Source organism: Pleurodeles waltl, chromosome 7 (assembly GCF_031143425.1).
Source record: "Pleurodeles waltl isolate 20211129_DDA chromosome 7, aPleWal1.hap1.20221129, whole genome shotgun sequence".
NCBI classification, from domain to species: domain Eukaryota; kingdom Metazoa; phylum Chordata; class Amphibia; order Caudata; family Salamandridae; genus Pleurodeles; species Pleurodeles waltl.
In genome coordinates, this window is record NC_090446.1 from 869,705,073 (window position 1) to 869,724,720 (window position 19,648).

Genomic DNA, 19,648 nt, shown 5'->3' on the forward strand with positions numbered 1-19,648 from the left:
GGACCTGCTCAATGGAGCAGCACTGCAGCCTCCATTAAATAGGTCCTGAGAGAGGGGAGGGACGCTGGGTGGGGGAGGCAGGAGAGCAGGAAGAAATACCAGGAAGTGGAGTGGGGGGCTGGAGACCTGAGAGGGGGCAAGCCAGCTGTCAGGGTTCCTGTACAGGAGACCTTGGTGCAAGCCCCAGCTGAGGCATAGCCTGGATAGAAACTCTGGGCAGAGACCTGGCACTTCCTGTTGCTGGTCGACTAGCAGGTCTGGCATGCCCGTGGTTGATGGCAGAAGACAATTAGAGCAGGGATGGACCTGCTCAATGGAGCCACGCTGCTGCTGCTTCCTTAAATAGGCCCTGAGAAGGGTGCTCGGGAGGTGGGGGAGCAGGAAAAAAGCGGGAAACGAAGTGTGGGAGCAGGGGGCGGCGAACCAGAAAGGGGACAAGCTAGCCGTCAAGGCTCCTGGGCAGGAGTCCTTGACCCTGGCCCAAGCTGAGGCATAGCCTAGGCACAGATACGGCGCTGTGTGCTACTAGTCGACCGTCAGGTCTGGCAGGCCTGTGGCCGCTGGCAGCAGACAGGGAGAGCAGGAATGGACCTGTGAATAGGCCCTTAAGTGTGTAAATCATGTTAAATGTCCATAGTATGTATAGAGGGTGCCATTTAAAATGCTGAATGTGTCCAAACGAACATTGTTTCGTTTACATATGCTCCAACTGAACATTGTTTTGAATGGTTTTCAGCTCATAACTTAGATGTAAGATGTAGTTCTAATATATGGCCACGTGGCGACACTGTTATACAATATAATGCAAGATCTGAAACTGGCACCTCCTACAATGTAGTCATCGCACGGTCGTTCAGAGAGCAGGACAGATCAGCAGCGAGAATTTTTCGCAGGGTTGCATTTTTAGCGGGTTTCACAGTGGATCATTTCCAACTCTCGGTATGCTGTGAAGACTTATTTTTCTCACGTTGATTTCATTGGATCACTCCTTCAAGCCTGAATGCTTCCGAGTGTTCACTCTGAAGTGAGGAGAGCTGCTTATGGCTGGAATGAGAGCCCGCCCGGGGGAAGCGGACCTGAGCGGCAGACGGCAAGTAATGGCGTTTCTGTTGCTTTTTTTCGTTTGTGAGCAAGTTACAGGACGAATACAGTACTCGATTGCTGAAGAAATGAAGAGGGGTTCAATTGTAGGAAACCTTGGGAAGGACTTGGGGCTAAATATGAGGGATTTCCATGAAAGAAAAGTGCGTATTGTTGCTGCTACTGGGGAGCACTATTTTGCATTAAACGCAGATGCTGGGACGCTGCAAGTGAATGAGAGGATAGACAGGGAGGAACTGTGCGCGGAGTCAGACAGTTGCTACATCAGATTGCAGACCGTTGTGGAGAATCCCTTGACAATATTTCACGTGGAAGTCCACATTCAGGATATCAACGACAATAGACCCATGTTTTTAAAGCTTGCTGTTGATTTAGACATCTTGGAGTCCACGTTGCCGGGAACACGCATTGCTGTCGGAAATGCCCGCGATCCTGACATTGGCATCAACAGCCTCCAGGGATATAAACTGAGCAGTAACCAACATTTTATCCTCGAAGAAACGGAAAGCAGTGACGGGTACAAATATGCAGAGCTGGTTCTGGAGAAAGGATTAGACCGAGAAACACAAAGTCGTCACCACTTAGTTCTGACCGCTTTTGATGGAGGAGATCCAAACAGATCGAGCACCCTGGATATTAATATTAATGTTCTTGATGCTAATGACAATTTACCAGTGTTCGGTCAACAGAGCTACAGAGCCAGCATTAGTGAAGGGGCAGCAAATAACTCAGTGGTGCTTCAGGTGAAAGCCACGGACGAGGATGAAGGTTCAAATTCCAAAATTACCTACTCTTTCGGCAGCATCTCAGCCAGTGCACTTAGCACTTTCAGGTTAGATGCAGAAACTGGAGAAATTAAACTTAAGGGGCTTCTCAACTTTGAGAAGACCAGTTCTTACAGAATATCTGTGGAAGCAAAGGATGGAGGGGGCCATGTTGCTCACTGTCGGGTGCTGATCGAGGTTATGGATGAAAACGATAATGCTCCTGAAATAACATTTACTTCCATCACTAATACAGTCCCAGAAAACTCACCAATAGATACAGTTGTGGCTCTTATAAATGTTCACGACCAAGATTCTGGAGATAACGGCGAGGTCGAGTGTCAGATTGCACAGCATCTGCCCTTTAAATTAATATCATCATCTGAAAATTATTACAGTCTTGTGACTGCAACTTCCTTGGACAGAGAGGCTGTCCCACAATACAGTATCACAGTCACTGCCACTGATAAAGGATCCTTTCCTCTGTCTACTAGCAGATCTATCCAATTACAGTTATCTGATATAAATGACAATCCTCCAGTTTTTTTCAAGCCATCCTTCCAAGTGTATGTCCCAGAGAACAATGCACCCGGTGCTTCTATTTATTGGGTAAATGCATCTGATCTGGATTCGGGTCAAAATGGCCATGTGACATATTCATTGGGTAATCTCAAGGAGGACACGCAACTTTCATCCTATATTTCCATTAACTCCCAGACTGGAGTGATCTATGCCCAGCGCTCATATGACTTTGAACAAGTCAGAGAATTTCAGTTCCAGGTGAAGGCCGTGGACTGTGGGTCTCCTCCTCTCAGCAGTAATGTTACTGTGAAGGTATTTATTATCGATCAGAATGACAACTCACCAGAAATCCTCTATCCTGCTCTGGGATCAGATGGCTTGATGTTATTCGAGATAGTCCCTCCTTCTTCCAACCAAAATTATCTTGTAACAAAGGTGGTGGCTGTGGATGCTGATTCTGGACACAACGCCTGGCTCTCCTACCACCTGGTCCATGTCCCCGAATCAACACTCTTTAAAATTGGGACACATAACGGAGAGATAAGGACAACAAGACCCTTGGTCGAGAAAGATCTTTCCAAGCAGAAAATAGTTATCTGCGTGAAGGACAATGGGCAACCATCCCTGTCTGCCACAGTTACTGTGAATATTGTGTTTACAGAAAACATGGAAGAAGCACTTCCGGAATTAAGTAACCAGGAGAATTACCCAGACAATGAATCAAACTTAAAGGTCTACTTAGTTGTAGCATTAGCTTTAATTTCACTTTTGTTCACTTTAACCCTGATGGTTGTAGTGGTTATGAGATGTAGGAAACTCAAAGAACCCACAAAACTCGAGTCTCTGTGTCCTCCACTCTACTCTCACTTAGACCCGAGATTCTCATCCAACTACCAAAATGGGACTCTGCCACTACCCTACTCTTATGAGATCGCTGTAGCTCTGGAGTCCGGACAAAATGAGTTCATTTTTCCCAAGCCATGTCTTCTTTCTGCAGATGATTCTGGTATTGTACAAGAGTCTATTGGCGGGAATACAGACAAGGAGAGCCTGGAACAGGTGAGTCAAGTTTAGGCAATTCTGTGGAAGTTACTGAGTTTCTTTTTTGTGTGTGTTTTTATGTTTGTGTGTGTCTGCTTGTGTTATTGAAGTGATTGGCTAAGCAAATATGGCCCTTTGATTTTCTTTCTTAAATGGGATACTTTTGTATGCCTGACAATGAAGCGGATCACACCTTATTTGTCTGTCAGTCTGTAAATTTTATCAGTAAAATAAGGCTAAAGGTTCTTCAGTTTACAACCATTGTTTAGAAAAGTCTACTTCTAATTAGTTAGACTATAACACATATGTTCATAACTTAACGAACTGTCTGCCTGACTAATTTCTGGTGCTGCTAATCCCTAGCTAGATCCAAATGTAAAAACACAAGTTAGGTGAGAATTGATTGAACAAAAAGTTAAGAAAATTGTTTTGGAAGTGTGAGCTTATGCGGAATATTCCCTACCTAGTTCCTTTCGCTCTCAGAGGCCATTTTCCCATCCCCAAGTCCTGACATGCATCCCATATATTTAGGTACCATGTTTTCTGTCTCAGTTTTTGGAGAGCTATATGTGCAGACAGCTCTGTGGAGAAGATTCTAAGCAAATATCTTTTCATGTTCTTGCCACACTGGACTTTTACTGATATCTTTCAAGTTGGCATGACTGAGAGTTCAAATAGCTGTCATTAGAGAGCAGAGCTGCTGTATGCTTAAGCATCACTGAATGGCAATAATGCTTGTGTTCCAGCGTGTATGTCTCTAATGATTAGATAGCATTTGCACCATTGGTACACACCACAGAAATCATTGATGGGCAAACAGTGTGGTACTGAGCTCTCACATAATCAGGACAGGACTTTTGTACTTCATTGTCCACTGTTAATGACAAAAGGTAAATCAAGTTCAGCAAAAACTCAAATTTCTCAAACAGACTTGTGACTAAAGCACTGGACATCCTTTCTGTGCTTTTAACTAATCTCTATGGTTTACAGTGATTTATAGCTATAATTTGCCGGCGCGTGCCTCTGGTTTAGCCAGACTGTAAGAGTTGCCCAAAGAACGCAGCATAAATTCATTCTACTCTCAGTTGTTTAATCAACTTACATATATCATTAAACTGTAAAGTAAACCTTGAAGTTACGTAGACATTCTGCGTTCCTGACTTTAAAGTGAACTGTGACTGCAAAGGCCACCCTGTGGTTCAGGTTAAATGTTGGCATCCAATTGGCTGTTCCTGCACACCCTTCTACTTGCTTATTTTACACGAGTTGTGAGATCATTTTGTCATACTTTAAATAGGCCTGTTGGCCGAATCAACATGTGATTGATGAGCCAAAGGGTTTGTTTAGCGCTGTATTTGATTGTACCATTCTTGCTATTAAGGATGCTGATGTATCAGGTGAATGCTTTATCGACATACTCTGACTAACTTTTCTTGTTTTTTGCACGGTAGCACTAATTGAAAATTAATTTCAAGGTTAATCTTGTTGTGGGGTCAGTAATAGTAGTGGATTAGTGAACCACATTCAGTGCGCACTAGCCGCTAACATTGGTGTTTTTATACGTCAGTGTATATTTTGATTTATCAGAAATCATCTGATTGACACGTATGTAGTGACACTTGCTTTGATGTTAAAAATCTCAACGAGCAAACCTTGTGCTAGCTAAGTATAATGTGGTAGGTGGACATACCTAATATTGTATTCAGCTTATAATGTCAAAAACTAAGGGTACTCGTCATAGGAACATTGGTTGTTGATGTGTGTATTTTAGGTGAAAACGAGTTTATAGAAAAGTTTAGTAATGTGACCGTGATTTTTCAGTTAGTGAAATATACTGTATTTTACATTTTAAGTTCAGTATAGCACATGTAGTCTATGACGATTGAAACAGTTTCACAATGAAAATATTGGGCAAGGGACACCCCGAGGATGAGTGGGGCCGGCACCTGCATAAATGAACTAAACCAACCCCATGCACCACCACACTCTAGCAGCAAAGCAATGAAATAGCATGTAACCACCAAAATTGTTTTTGAGAAGTACTCATTTTCAGACCGTTTTTTTCCAAAAGACATATAATCAACATTTCTTGATCATGGGTATTGAAATCATCCATTCTAGTCAGAATTTATCCACATCATTGTTAATCGTATATTTGACATTTCAAGCGCCATCCCCATGAAAACTGGACCTGGGACCTCAGACTCTAGTTGCTAAGTACTTACAAAATTCAAACTCAGCCACTTCCCCATACCAGGGGAGGCAATTTAACGCCAACCAGTAAGTTGGATCTAAAGTATGCCAGAGTTAACCAAAATGGAATTCCCCCCAGAACCCTTTGTAGGATAGATGTTTATAGATTGGGCATATCTTGATCCCTTCACCCTCGTACCATCTCCTGAATAACCGCTGGGCTGTGTTAAAAGTGCACCCATAGAGACCCAGGGAATAGTCATGGTAGGGGCCTAACCCCAAGCCTCCTCCACACGACTGCTCCACTACTCTTCCTTAGGGGAAAAAAAAGCCAAATAGAAAATTCACATAACCATATAGGGTAAAATCCTAATGTGTTTACCTGCCCAGTGGCCAACCAGCGGCCAGGGAATGTGATTCTGATGCAGCCCTGCAAGCCTCAATGTTGGCAGTCTCGGTTGCTGCCCCTGGTTAATCTCTTGACTGTCCCTTCCGTCAGGTAGCCTTACACCCTCCCTCGCACAGAACTATCAGTCTAGTTAGCATGGCCTGCTAGCATAAATATTAATGTAGAATAAGCCATTCACATATTTATTGTGACAGCGGAGTCTCTATCGGGGCATTTACAGATTAGAAATAAATTGATTGCCTTTTGCATTTAACCTGTACTATATGATCAGAGGGGCGCTTCAGGGTCCAGAAATTCTTCTCATACTCTATCTTCCGCATTATAGATTTTCATGGAGGATTTAAGCTGTAAGTGAAGACAAAGGTAGGAGCACATTGCAAGTTTAAGGTACATTGTGGATCACCATTCTATTTCTAACGTGGTGTAAAATGTGTACATTTAATTTATTTCACCTCGGATGTGTACTTTTCTCTGCTCTTGGTAAAAGAGGATGTGTTCTGCTTCCACTCTTCATGTATAAACGCTGTATTCTGCCATTGTTTTAACATTGTGGTAGAAGATGTGCTCGTGAGTCGAATGCCTTCTTGCCATCTAACTGCAGGCGAGCCAACTGATACGTAAGGTTTGATTATTATGCACTGTATTGGGGACTATTAAAGCTAGCCTTCTAAATAGGATTTTCTTCAATATTTACAATCTGTGTTTAATAAATGAGTGGCCATTAAGATGCAGGTATTCAGGGGTCTTTGCCGGTTTTGGAACAAAATAGAAAATGTCCTTTCTTGAAAGAAGAAGGGACAACAATGTCCTTAATTGTATTGTTATAGAGCATAATCAGTTTTGGGTAAATGAAGAATATATGCATTTATTAGTTCTCCCTGCAAACTACAGAAAAGGTATTTGATAACATAAATGTGGGCCACACAATGCAATGGCTCTAAGAAATTGCCAACACAGCTATAACTATATACAACTCATCCTGGTGTTGAGGTTACAGGACTGCATCTTTCAGTAGCCTCTGGCCTGATTTAGAGTTTCGTGGTCAGGTTACTTCATCACTATCATGATGGATATCCCGTCTGCCTTACTAGAAGTTCATTATGTCCTATGGTAGCTGTTAATCAGTGGACATGATTTCCATCACATTTGTGAATGAGTAAGTGGTCTGACAAACTTTAAATAAGGAGCTTAGTGATCTACAACACACTTGTAATAAAATAACATTGGAGAGGACATGTGTTCTGTGGTAGCAATGTATTCTAAAATCTCTACTAAGACTCCAGCCTTTGTTTACAGAGGCATCATTGAGTACTGACAAGGTGTGGGACCTAGTTCGAAGAGTCTCGGGGCAGGAGTTTGTGGGCTCCAGTGTGACAACAAGTGTCATTTACCTCTGCTTCTTGAGACCTTCTTGTAATAGACCCATATCTAAGCAAAAAGTGCCCTCACCCTTAGCCCTTAGGGTAGCAAAGTAGAGAAATACAAAACTTACTCATGGTGGTGGTTTTGGGCTAGACATTCAGATCTCGGTACAACACACAACAGGTATTATTGCACAGACAGTGCTTCTGCTTGTATAGAGGAAACATACTTTAATCACTACACACAATTACATACTAAACACAAACATGGCAAAATGTTTGCAAGGAAATAACAGCAAATTCTGTACCTGGTGTTTTACAATACAGTAGTCTCTGCCTCTAATGTTTACCATAGAGTTTTCACAGTACTCTGTACTTGCCTATCCCCTCTGACTGAGGGTTCTTACTGAATCTGATACAAAGGCTTGACTTTGCAGCAATGGTAATACTTTATCAGAATATCTCTGAGGAGTATTGCAATCCCCTAAAGTTAACCAAGCCCACTTAGGCTACTCAGTACTGTTTTGCAGTATAATTTCTTTGGTGCTCCTGAGCATCACATACTTTATGGGGCCGTTTTTGAACCAAGTTGTGCCAGTGTAACGGTGCTCCCAGCTTCCAGTAGAGCAGGCCATGTAGTAATGAGCAGCAGATATGGTCAATAGGAGGGAAGATGCCTGTTGGTGACATGCTGTATAAAGTCTTCATGTGCACAGAAAACCTCTCCTGTCTGACCCAGCTTCATGCGACACCTGCAAATTCTTTTTCCCTGCCTTGACCATCACAGATTGGTCTCCATGGCCAGGCCTGCACTGTGGTTCAAGTGGGCACTTTGCACTACGGTATCCTTATTGAGCATTGATTTTCACACTTCTTATCGTGAAGAGTTGCTAGGTGGAGTACCAGATGGTTGCTCATCCGTCTCCTCTTAAGACACTTCCTGCATGTTCTGTATGGCTGGAAGTCACCTTCTAATGATCCATGGAGCTTGTCACTCTGCTGTGTCACAGAGGACAATACATTATTAAAACCCTGGTGAGAGTGCTAGTGTTGCAGGGACTTTGCAGCCATTTCACCTTATGAGCTACAGTTTTTCTACTATAAATATTGTGATGAAACTTCAGTTAGGAGTTGCGCACAGCATACACTTGGGTGCCTAATTGGTCCTAGAACTCCAGTTTCATTGTGTTTTGGACTGTGTCATTTTTTAATTATAGAGTGGGACAAATCCAGTAAAACAATGCACACTACTGAAATAATTAAATATATTGCTTGCAGACTTGTGGCATCACTCAGTGGGGGAAGGCCTGGTGTTAAGGTGGGGCTCAAGCTGCTTCATTGGAACTCCTCCTATTTGATCAGTCCACAGCACATAGACTCTAAACCATGTCATGTTATTGTTTTTTTCGTTGGGTTTATTTTCCTTTTTTTTTTTTTATTAGTTCTGGCTTGGGGCTTTGGTTAATCAATGTTTTGTAACTTGTTTTACACATGAAAGTTAAAAAAAAGTATGGCTTGATTTAAAGTATGGCAGGCAACCCACTCTCCGTCAGAGTGATGGAGGACATTATTCTTGCCAGGTGATTTAATGTTCACTGTCGGACTAGCTGTGATTTCTGTGTTTTCAGAGAAACCACCATGAAAGTGGGTCCTCTGAAGGTACTTCAAGATTGGTGTGCGGTGGGCCTCTTTCAGATTGCCACTTACCAAACTTTTTTGTTTTAAAAAAAAAATAAACTTTCTAAGTGGTAGTTTGTTTTTGATAAACAAAAAAGCTAATGACCTCCACAATTGGGATGTTTTCGACAACGGTGTGTGGGTTTTTCTTTTTTTCTATCTGGTACAGCCAGGTTTCTCCTCTAGGTGAAGGACAGTTAAAATAAAAGTCAGACTCTGAGGACAAGAGCTTGTTAGGAGTGTGTGAAATGTGTGTAGTTTCCTTTTACATAATTATGTGAAAATTCTGGAAAAACACATGAACTGAAATGTAATTATGTAAAATGCAAAACCGGCATTTGATGCTACATTTTAGTGTAAAATAAGTTATCTGCTAGATTTTGGACCTCTAACACGAAGTGACTGAAATTACATGAGATAATGCCAATGTAATAAAAATGTCCAAGACTCGTATTGATAAACAGTATTTAGACAGGCAACTTCTATGTCAACTTAATAAGTACATTCATTCAGTGCTGAGCTTCCCATTTTTTTTCTAGAACTAGTAAAAAACAGGTATTTAAATTGTGTATTGTCCAGTGTGCTTTACAAATCCCCACTTCTAGGCTAAGCCCTTTCCAACGACTTTCTGTGCAGTTTGGGGATACTGTATACGGGTTGTAAACATTGGATTTGAGGTAGGAGCACCATCTCCGATATTTAACATACTCCTTTTGCTCACACCCATGACTCCTATAGTAGAGCAGATTACATCTTTATTAGGCAAGCCATTTCTTCACGGTGGTTAAAAACTCAACCAAGGCTATCCACAAAGGTAAATTAGTCTTGTGAGTAAGTCACACATGTAAGCTTCCTCTTAACTTTTGAGTAACTTTGCTGCATTTGGCTATTCAAAAAATCTGTATGTAAAGTTACTCAAAAACGGAAAGTTACATGTCTCAACCCCCAGAAGAGAGTCATGTTAGAAACACTCTGTTGTCCCTCCCACATTTACTACTAAAATGTGTACTTATGTGTGCTTAGACTCCACACTCTGGCGGAGATCTTCACACAGAAAAAGATATTTGAGGCGGAACGTCCCTGTGTATGTTGGTGAATAGCATTTTTTAGCATTTTTATAGAACATTTGTTGTACTAAAAAACACACTGCAAAATGCGATTTATAAATAGGCCCCACTATGCTGATAATATTCTTTTTTTACCACTCCCCCCAGTGTTTACTAAATATTTGATGTAAGTAAAGGCTCAGGATGGAGCCACTAGAAGATATGTTTTTTGAACTGCTATTGGAGAGACTATTAATGATTACTTCATTAATATCTGTAATATGGCATCCTCTTGGACTATTAAATGGAGAGCCATGATATGGTTGTCAGGAGTGTTTGCATATGTTAGACATTGGTAGTAATTCAATAACTGATGCAGGGTATTGCAAAATTGGATTAAGAAATTACTGTCTTAGTTAAACAGACTACATTGCAAGGAGAAATATAGATGGTGATGTGTGTGTGTGTGTGTGTCTGTGTCTGTGTGTGTGTGTGTCTGTATTTTGAGTTGTACACACCTTCAGACAGATTTTCATGCATGTCCTTCCAACACAAGTTGTATAGGAAGGGGGCAAGTCTGGCAAGATGTAGGTCTGGCTGCTCGAGAAAATGTGAAAGGGTGCCCATTGTTATTGAGGAAGGGGATTCAGTTCACAGAGTGAGCAATTATAAACTTTTCAAACATTCATTTTAAACCACAAACATATGTCCTGGAAAACATGATCCAGGTGAGAGCCATCATTATTTGAAACCTGTGAAGTTGCACTTCATGTTCCAAAAGCTTTGTTTTGACACCTATTACCTGGAATGTATTAGGCTACTCCATAAAAGACATCAAGCTTAAGTAGTCGAAAAGAAAAATTGGAATGATGGATTCTGGAACAGGGCACTTGTCAGAACTGCCTGTCATTGTCTCTTGTTTTGTCAAGTAATGAAACCCATGCCCATTATGTTAAGACTACATGTGGAGGAATGGAGTATTACGTTTGGTGGATTGAAACGTATGTTATCTTAAATATGCCAATGACACTATGGTAGACTTTAAAGACCCTGTTTGCTCTACGCCTCAACTGGTAAATCTGCTGGATATATATTTCAAGTCTTCATACAAATTGGAATGCTTGATAGATACATTTCAGGTCTTCATTCAAATTGAACTAAATCTGGATATTTCCTCTTTGCGTGCTGGATCAGAGTGGGGGTGACATCTCTCACAGGTTTATTCCTACAGTGGAAAGTTAGTGATTTGAAGTATCTGAATTAAACTGCCACATGTTCAGGACACATATACACACTTGTACATAGATCATGTACTTTTTTTTGCATACTTGAATCTGTGACGTTCTGAATAAATCTTCCTTTATCTGTGATTGACAGGGTCGCACCAGTGAAAATGAAGGTGCTTCCTAAATGATTTGATGGTTTTAAAGGGACATTCTGTGTACTGCTAAGAAGCAAATTCCAGAAAATAGGTCTGATACGTACTCTGATATGGACAAGTGATCATCCTAGAATCAAAGTATCCACTCCGAAATTACCCAATGGGGAGTAGAAGGGTGTCCTGGATATGGACTTTTACTACTTAGCCTCCTGGTTACAGCATATCCCCAAATGACTTGCGGATAGTCAAAATAGATTTCATAAACTACTGCTAGATTGACACAGTATTATGAAACTTTTATATCACTTGCTTTCCCCAGTAAAAACAGGCTCAGGAGTCATTCACTAGATCTCTTTGATGTCTTTGGTTTTGGATTGTGCCCCCAAATCAGTTGTGAAGAACGTGCCTTTTGTGGAATAGGCACCAGTTTGTAAACAAAGGAATTTTGAAGATTGTACTCTAAACTAAGTTGGTAGTTTATATAATAATATAGTCACATTGAGATACACTGCATATTTGAGGGAACCAGAACACAAAGAAGAGTTCAAGGATACCAATTCCTGTTATATGCTTGGTTTTCTAGTGCGACCCTGACTCCTGGAACTGATTGCCAGGTAGGGCACTCGAATTGGAGTATTCTTTGTATATATCAATTAATTTCGAAAATGGTGTGATTTATACACTTCAGCCCTTCAACTTTGATAAGTTCAATTGCAAATCAAAGTTAAAGCTTGTGCCGCTGGATATCCAATTTTTGAGAGTAATGTCTTTGTGCCATTATTTTAGTGGCACATAATCACAACCCTACAGAAAAGTTATACAAGTTACCCCGCCTGCTCCCATCCCCTTACACATATAAACACATTTGGCACCTCTGGGGTGGAGATAGCTCTTCGCTCAACTGGATCAGATGATCTGATCACTATAGTTGTGATAGTTGATGCTAACGGTAGGCAAAATGCCTTACTCCCTTACCAACGGCTGGTGTCCACGGAAGCGGCACTGTTTATTGTTGGTCTTCACGCTGGAGTAATCAGGTCAGCTGGCCCCGTTATATTAAAAAAAAAGTTGTAAAACAATACTTGGTGGTGGTCAGACCCCTCTCCCTTATTCACTTCCATTCATCATAATGTTGGCAGAAAGCATGCCAGAAATACTTCCTGGCATAAGTAGTCACTCACCTCTCACAGAGTCGAACTTCACACTGAATCTCTTGATCACTCTTGCTGTTGACTACCTCTTGTCCTTTTTCCTAGTCATATACTTTTGACCATCGGGGTGCACCACTGGAGAAAATCTCAACTCAATAAATGATCCGGTTTTAACTTCGATCAACTTGTGTCTGTCACAGAACCGCTCGAATGTTGTAGTTTCTCCAGATGCTCAGAGTACCTTTGGCACCTCTGGACTTGTTACGTGACCTTGCTAAATACAGTGCTTGCCCAAGAACAGTCTTTGAAATGCATCAGCTGTGCCGGGGTTGTGCACGATAAATGAATGTAGCATACTACCGTGTATTTAATTTAAGTAGAATGGCATCCAGGAACGTGGATGCATACACAGGTAATGCTTCTTTGTGCGAATCCTTTTAAATGTAGCTATTGTTGAAAAATGTTTGAAATTTTTAATTAGGGTGACCAGGCGTCCCTGATTTGCCGGGACAGTCCCTGTTTTTCACAAGCTGTGTCGGCAGATTTCTGGGAATGTAACTCACGTCCCGGTTTTTCAAAAAGGTCGCCTGGAAATACTGGGAGGATTTTTTGGGTTTTCCAAAGCAGAGATATTTAGCAGGTGCTATCAGAAAGCAATTTAATTAACATACATTAAACTAGCTTTAAAAGTCGCATTATATTAATGTGCTTAGTGCCTCTTCTCTAATTCTGTGCTGATGAGCGCTGTCATTCTGTGCGCTCGACTGAAGTAAACTTGTAGTACTTCTATTTTTGTGAAATGTCCTAGTTTTGGCTTTAAATTTCTGGTCACCCTGTGCTTAATGTGTTCACTACAATAGTGTTGTGTTTGTGTACGTTTTGACGGAGCCTCGTTTTTAGGTGTATTAGGTTTCGATATATAATTTTGTGGTGTGCATGTAGTTATCTAATTCAGCCACATGGCGACGCTATTATACAATGCAATATCAAAGCTGGTGCTGGCTCCTCCTACATTGTTGTCATCAGCCAGATCAGCAGACATTCTGCAGCAAGAGTTTACCTTAGTCACATTTTCACGAAGGCTTACGCTGCATCATCTACTGCTTGGTATGAACTGAAGCCGTATTATTTGTTTACACTCATTTTCTCGGATAACTCGTTCACGACTGGATTTTTCTGAAGAACACAAAAGAGAGCAGCGCTTATAGCTGCAATGGGAGCCCGCCGGCGAGAAGTAGAGATGATGGTCAGCCGGCAAGTAATGGTGTCTTTCTTCTTTTCCTGGCTCGGCGAGGCAGCTGTTGGCCAAATACAGTATTCAATTGCCGAAGAAATGAAGAGCGGTTCTGTTGTTGGGAACATTGGGAAGGATTTGGGGTTAAATAGGAGGGACTTTTCTGAAAGGAAACTTCGTGTTGTTTCTGCTTCCGGGAATCAGTATTTTACACTAAACGCAGAAACGGGGAATCTTCATGTGAAAGACAGAATAGACAGGGAGGAACTGTGCGGGGAGTCAGTCAGTTGTTCCATCAAATTTCAGACCGTTGCGGAGAATCCTCTGACCATATTTCACGTGGAAGTGCGAATCCAAGATATTAACGATAATACCCCGAGCTTTTTAAAGAAATCGCTTGATTTGGAACTTGTTGAGAACACGTTACCGGGAGCGCGCATTACCCTCGGAAATGCTCGCGATCCTGATATTGGCGTCAATTCCCTGCAGAGCTATAAACTGAGCGCTAACCAATATTTTGCATTAGAAGAAAAGAGAAATAATGCTGGCTACAAATATGCAGAATTAGTACTGGAGAAAAGCTTAGATCGTGAAAAACAAAGTCATCATCACGTGATTTTGACTGCTTCTGACGGCGGAGATCCAGTCAGGTCCAGCACAGTAGACATACATATTAATGTTCTTGATGCCAATGACAATTTCCCGGTGTTCAGTCAGCAGAGCTACAGAGCCAGCATTAGTGAAGGGGCAGCAAATAACTCAGTGGTGCTTCAGGTGAGAGCCGCAGACAAGGATGAAAGTATAAATTCCTTAATTTCTTACTCTTTCAGCAGCATCTCAGATACTGCTCTTAATACCTTCAGCTTGGACGCAGATAGTGGAGAAATAAAACTTAAAAGGCTCCTTGACTTTGAGAAGACCAGTTCTTACTCAATGTCTGTGGAAGCAAAGGATGGCGGGGGTCTCGTTGCTCACTGTCCTGTACTGATAGAAGTTGTTGATGAAAATGATAATGCTCCTGAAATAACATTCACTTCTATTACCAATCCAGTCCCAGAAAACTCGCCACCGGATACAGTTGTGGCCCTAATCTACGTTGATGACCAAGATTCTGGAGCTAATGGCGAGGTTGGGTGTCAATTTCAAGAACGCCTGCCCTTCAAATTAATATCATCATCTGAAAAATATTACAGTCTTGTAACTGCAACCACCTTAGACAGGGAAACTGTCCCAGAATACAATGTCACAGTCACTGCGACTGACAAAGGATCCTCTCCTCTGGCTACAAGTAGAACTATCCGATTACAATTATCTGATATAAATGACAATCCTCCAGTTTTTATAAAGCCATTGTATCAAGTTTATGCCTCCGAGAATAATGCACCTGGTGCTTCTATTTATCAGGTAAATGCATCTGATCAGGATTCAGGTCAAAATGGCCATGTGACATATTCATTGGGTAATCTCAAGGAGGACACGCCTCTTTCTTCATACATTTCCATTAACTCCCAGACTGGAGTGATCTATGCTCAACGCACATATGACTTTGAACAAGTCAAAGAATTTCAGTTCCAGGTGAAGGCCGTGGACTCTGGGTCTCCTCCTCTCAGCAGTAATGTTACTGTGAAGGTATTTATTATCGACCAGAATGACAACCCTCCTGAAATCCTCTATCCTGCTCTCGGATCAGATGGCTTGATGTTATTCGAGATGGTCCCTCCTTCTTCCAGTCCAGATTATCTTGTAACAAAGGTGGTGGCTGTGGATGCTGATTCTGGACACAACGCCTGGCTCTCCTACCACCTGCTCCATGTCCCCGAATCACAACTCTTTAAAATTGGGAGACATAACGGAGAGATAAGGACAACAAGATCCTTGGTCGAGAAAGATCTCACCAAGCAGAAAGTAGTTATCTGTGTGAAGGACAATGGGCAACCATCCCTGTCTGCCACAGTTTCTGTGAATATTGTGTTTGCAGAAAACATGGAAGAAGCACTTCCGGAGTTAAGAAACCAGGAAATTAACCCAGATAACGAATCAAACTTAAAGGTCTACTTAGTTGTAGCTTTAGTTTTAATTTCACTTTTGTTCACTTTAACTCTGATGGTTGTAGTGGTTATCAGATGTAGGAAACCCAAAGAGCCCAGAATATTCGAGTCTCTGTGTCCTCCACTCTACTCCCACATAGACCCGAGATTCTCATCCAACTACCAAAATGGGACTCTGCCTCTGCCCTACACTTATGAGGTCGCTGTAGCCCTGGAGCCCGGACACAATGAGTTCATTTTCCCCAAACCAAGTCTTCTTTCTGCAAACAATTCTGGGATTGTACAAGAGTCTCTTGGAGGGGCTGTGGACAACGAGATTCTGGAACAGGTGAGGCAAGTTTACAGTTGTCTGGGTGTCTCATTCTTTCTGCTTAGATTTGATCCATCACCCGAGGAACTTAATGTGTCACATTTTAGCCTGACAGATAGACTCCTTATAACTTTGATAATATTTGCATAATTTATTCTTCAGCTCCAAGATTTCTATAGGTAAATGTGCACTTTACAAAAACAAGTGCTATATCATGTCACTCTATAAATATGATAGTTTGTGTGTGTCCGCGCACACTCATGTTTGTGTGTTATGTAAATAGCTGTGTCAAGCTTTATGGACCATTGGCTTAATATTTGAACATTAAGCTAAAAACCTTTGCTTGTCTTTCAAACGACTGCTTTCTGTAAATTTTGATAAACCAATTTGGAAGTCTCTTGTGTTTTCATTGAGTGTTTTAAAAAGTTAACAGAGGGATCACATTTGATTTTGTACGTAAACAAACTTCCACTCTTACAGTACTGCCTGTGTTTGTTCAGCTGTATTTTCGTTTCTGGGGGACCCCCACTCCCAGAGCATGCAATTGCCGAAACACAAAATCGGTGTTTGTTTTATCCTTGGTTGGATTCATGATATTAGTTTAAGAATATGAACTCAAATAGACAAAATGGATCTATCACCTGAAACGGGCTAATTTACTCTCTACCTGCACTCATATACTTCCTGAAGGACAATTAAGCATCATACTTATGTCACAGTTTGTGGAGAATTACAAAAGTAACTACCACTTCTGTGGACAAACTGCACAATGAACACAGTGTCCATTTGCAGTCTTTCCTTGGAGTTTACTGAAATAGACCTAATGATTGAAATGGGGTCGCTTGCATGTGAGAGTAAAGCTGCAGTTTGTTCCACCAACTTTGTGTGACAGTGGGTACTTGTACCTGAACATGCACCAGAATTCCATTTAAGAAGCATTGTCTTCTTTTACCACATCCTCCACCTTCATCCATAGTTGGACAGAGCTGTGTCGTAGAAGCTGAAAGATAAGCAAGGCTGGGGTTCACCAGTCTGCCATAAGTGGTTAATGGCAAAAAGTAAAACTGTGATCACAAAAAATGCAGCTACCTGAACGGGCTTGTGATGAAAGCTCTGGGCAACCTTCGTCATCCACCAAATGTCCTTTAGTGCAGGTCGGTGCATTTAACTCATCTGTATGGTATGCTAGGCTGCCCCCTTGAAATGACTGACACCATACAATGCACAGCCAATAAAATCATATAGGCTGTTTCCAACCTCAGTTAGCAATCCATCCTGCAAATAATACATTTTGAAGCTGAAATCTAGGGAAGCGTGGATTCTCTGCTGAACCCGCTTAGCTCACCACTCTCCACGCTCTACAGCATAACCAATCTGTGGCCGTAGTAGGGGATATGTAGTATGGACCCTATGCCCACTGTCACCCACTTTCTGCATGCCAGGGTCTTGCGCCTACTGTTACACAAATCAAGAAATGTGATGAGTCACGCTTCGTTGCCCACAAGATGCGTGGGGGAAGATGTCGCCTCATCAATGTATGGCTGGTCCCCACCATCTAGAACAGGAAGGGAGCCAAATGGGTAGGTGTAATCTCAGGCCTCTTCTCCCTTAGAAAAGATCCCTATCCCAGAGAACTGGTTCCTGAATGCAGTTTTCTAAGTAACTTCAGTGTGTTAATTGTGCACTCGTTTTCCGAGTATAAATGCTAGTTAGTAGCTGCGTGGGATGCTGCTCTCTATCTATTTGAACTCAAGTATGCAATGCCATGCAGTTCTTAAACTGCCTAGGTGTGATACGTTTTCATGTAGAAATAGTTTGCTTTCATTCCTTTAATCTACTATGATATATATATATAATTAAAAAACATCACAATGTTTGAAATTAATCATTGAAGATGAGGGAATCCTTGCATCGCATTGCGTTTCAATGGAAATGTTCAAGGGGTCTTTTGCTTTTCTCTGGAGTTAGATTGCATTTATGAGCCCAACACATGTGTGTCATCATTCATAATCATTTGCCACAGAAGTATGTCGACCACAGGTGAAATCGGTCAGATGTGTCGCAAAGTATAATTTTGGAATTTGTGACTGTTTCATAGACTGTGATGCATTCATTTAACATCGCTTCCTTTTTTGTTTCTTCTCAAATGAACCTAGTCGTACAAGTACAACACATTTCACCTTTTATCACAGTGCTTCACTAGAGTGCTTCGAGGCATGTTACATGAGCATCAGAAAGATCCAAATTAGTGCATTATCAGACTTCTTCTGGGGTCCTAAAAGATACTACTGTTGAAAACTAATAGTATCCATTGTGATGGGGGCACTTGAGGTAATGGCCTAGTAAGCATTGGTCAGTGTGTGCTTACAAGTCATTGGTTTCACATGGTCTCAAACTGCATCTCGAGCAGACAGGCTGTGTGGTTTGCTTTGATGTACGTGGTTTAAATGAGCAGATAGTGTGCTTGGCTTGCACAGTGTCATTTAGAGTGTGCAAAAGGCTATTGTGTTTCCTAAGAAAAGTTATTGCGATGGCAGGTGCATTGCTGTGTCCACTGAGGTCCAGTTATGCGATTATGAATGTTCAGTTAGAACAGGTGCCTCCAACGAGCAGCTTGTGAGCTACCAGTAGCTCTCCACCTAACTGTGAGTAGCTCTTCTGTGTGCAGCTCAGCTTAATAAACACGAAAGCCTTTGCTTTGGTGAAATATTATGTGTTTGCCAAAATTAAAAGGCATGTATTTGAGACAAAAATTTGTGTATTTTCAGGACCCGTATACTGATGTTTGGAGAAAAATGTTTCACTATTCAAAATAAATTTAAAGCTTACATTTAAGTTGGAGAGAACTGTCACACATAGCATTATCCATGTAGATGCTTTCCAAATTGATATATATATATATATATATATATATATATATATATATATATATATATATATATATATATATTATTATTTTTTAACTTCACTGCTGGCAATGCACTGCCTAATGCACTGATGCGGTACTGCTGAAAGTCTTGCGTGAGCTATCCCATCACTTGCAGTGGCTCTGAATAATTAGCATTGAACATAAGTAGCTCTTATTACAGAAAAGGTTGAAGACCCCTGAGCTAAAATAATATACAGTGTTGTAGATGTAAGAGTTTAAATTAGAGTTAATCTGCCAGATCTGAATATACGTTTCAACATAATCTGTATCATTTCTTGCCGGCGTACCAGTTCTGCTGTGTCCTATGTACAAAAACAGATCACAAACCATTCACCTGTTTACAGTGGCTGAGTAGCCTCTTCCGTGACGTGGAGTTGTTCAATTGTTTTTTTTTTTTGTTTTTTTTTTTTTCCATTGATGCTGCACTGTATGACCTGAGTGGGGCTTCGGGAGCTGGGCATTCATTTGCTTTGTACATTAT

At 41.3% G+C, this 19,648-nt stretch overlaps 1 protein-coding gene across 13 annotated transcripts in view; it reads left to right on the forward strand.

Moving 5' to 3' along the window:
• The window catches only part of LOC138245662 (protocadherin gamma-C3-like), an 830,748-nt gene that overhangs the window by 353,508 nt on the left and 457,592 nt on the right, over positions 1–19,648 (forward strand). Inside the window, exon 1 of one of the 13 annotated variants that reach the window (XM_069199460.1) lies at positions 871–3,446. The exons of 11 other annotated variants lie outside the window; for them this stretch is intronic. In XM_069199460.1, the coding sequence (XP_069055561.1) occupies positions 1,041–3,446 (2,406 nt within the window). In that variant the 5' untranslated portion in view covers positions 871–1,040. Of the gene's footprint in view, positions 1–870; positions 3,447–13,709; positions 16,257–19,648 lie in introns of those variants that run through there. One more of the 13 variants, XM_069199461.1, reaches the window with a different exon arrangement.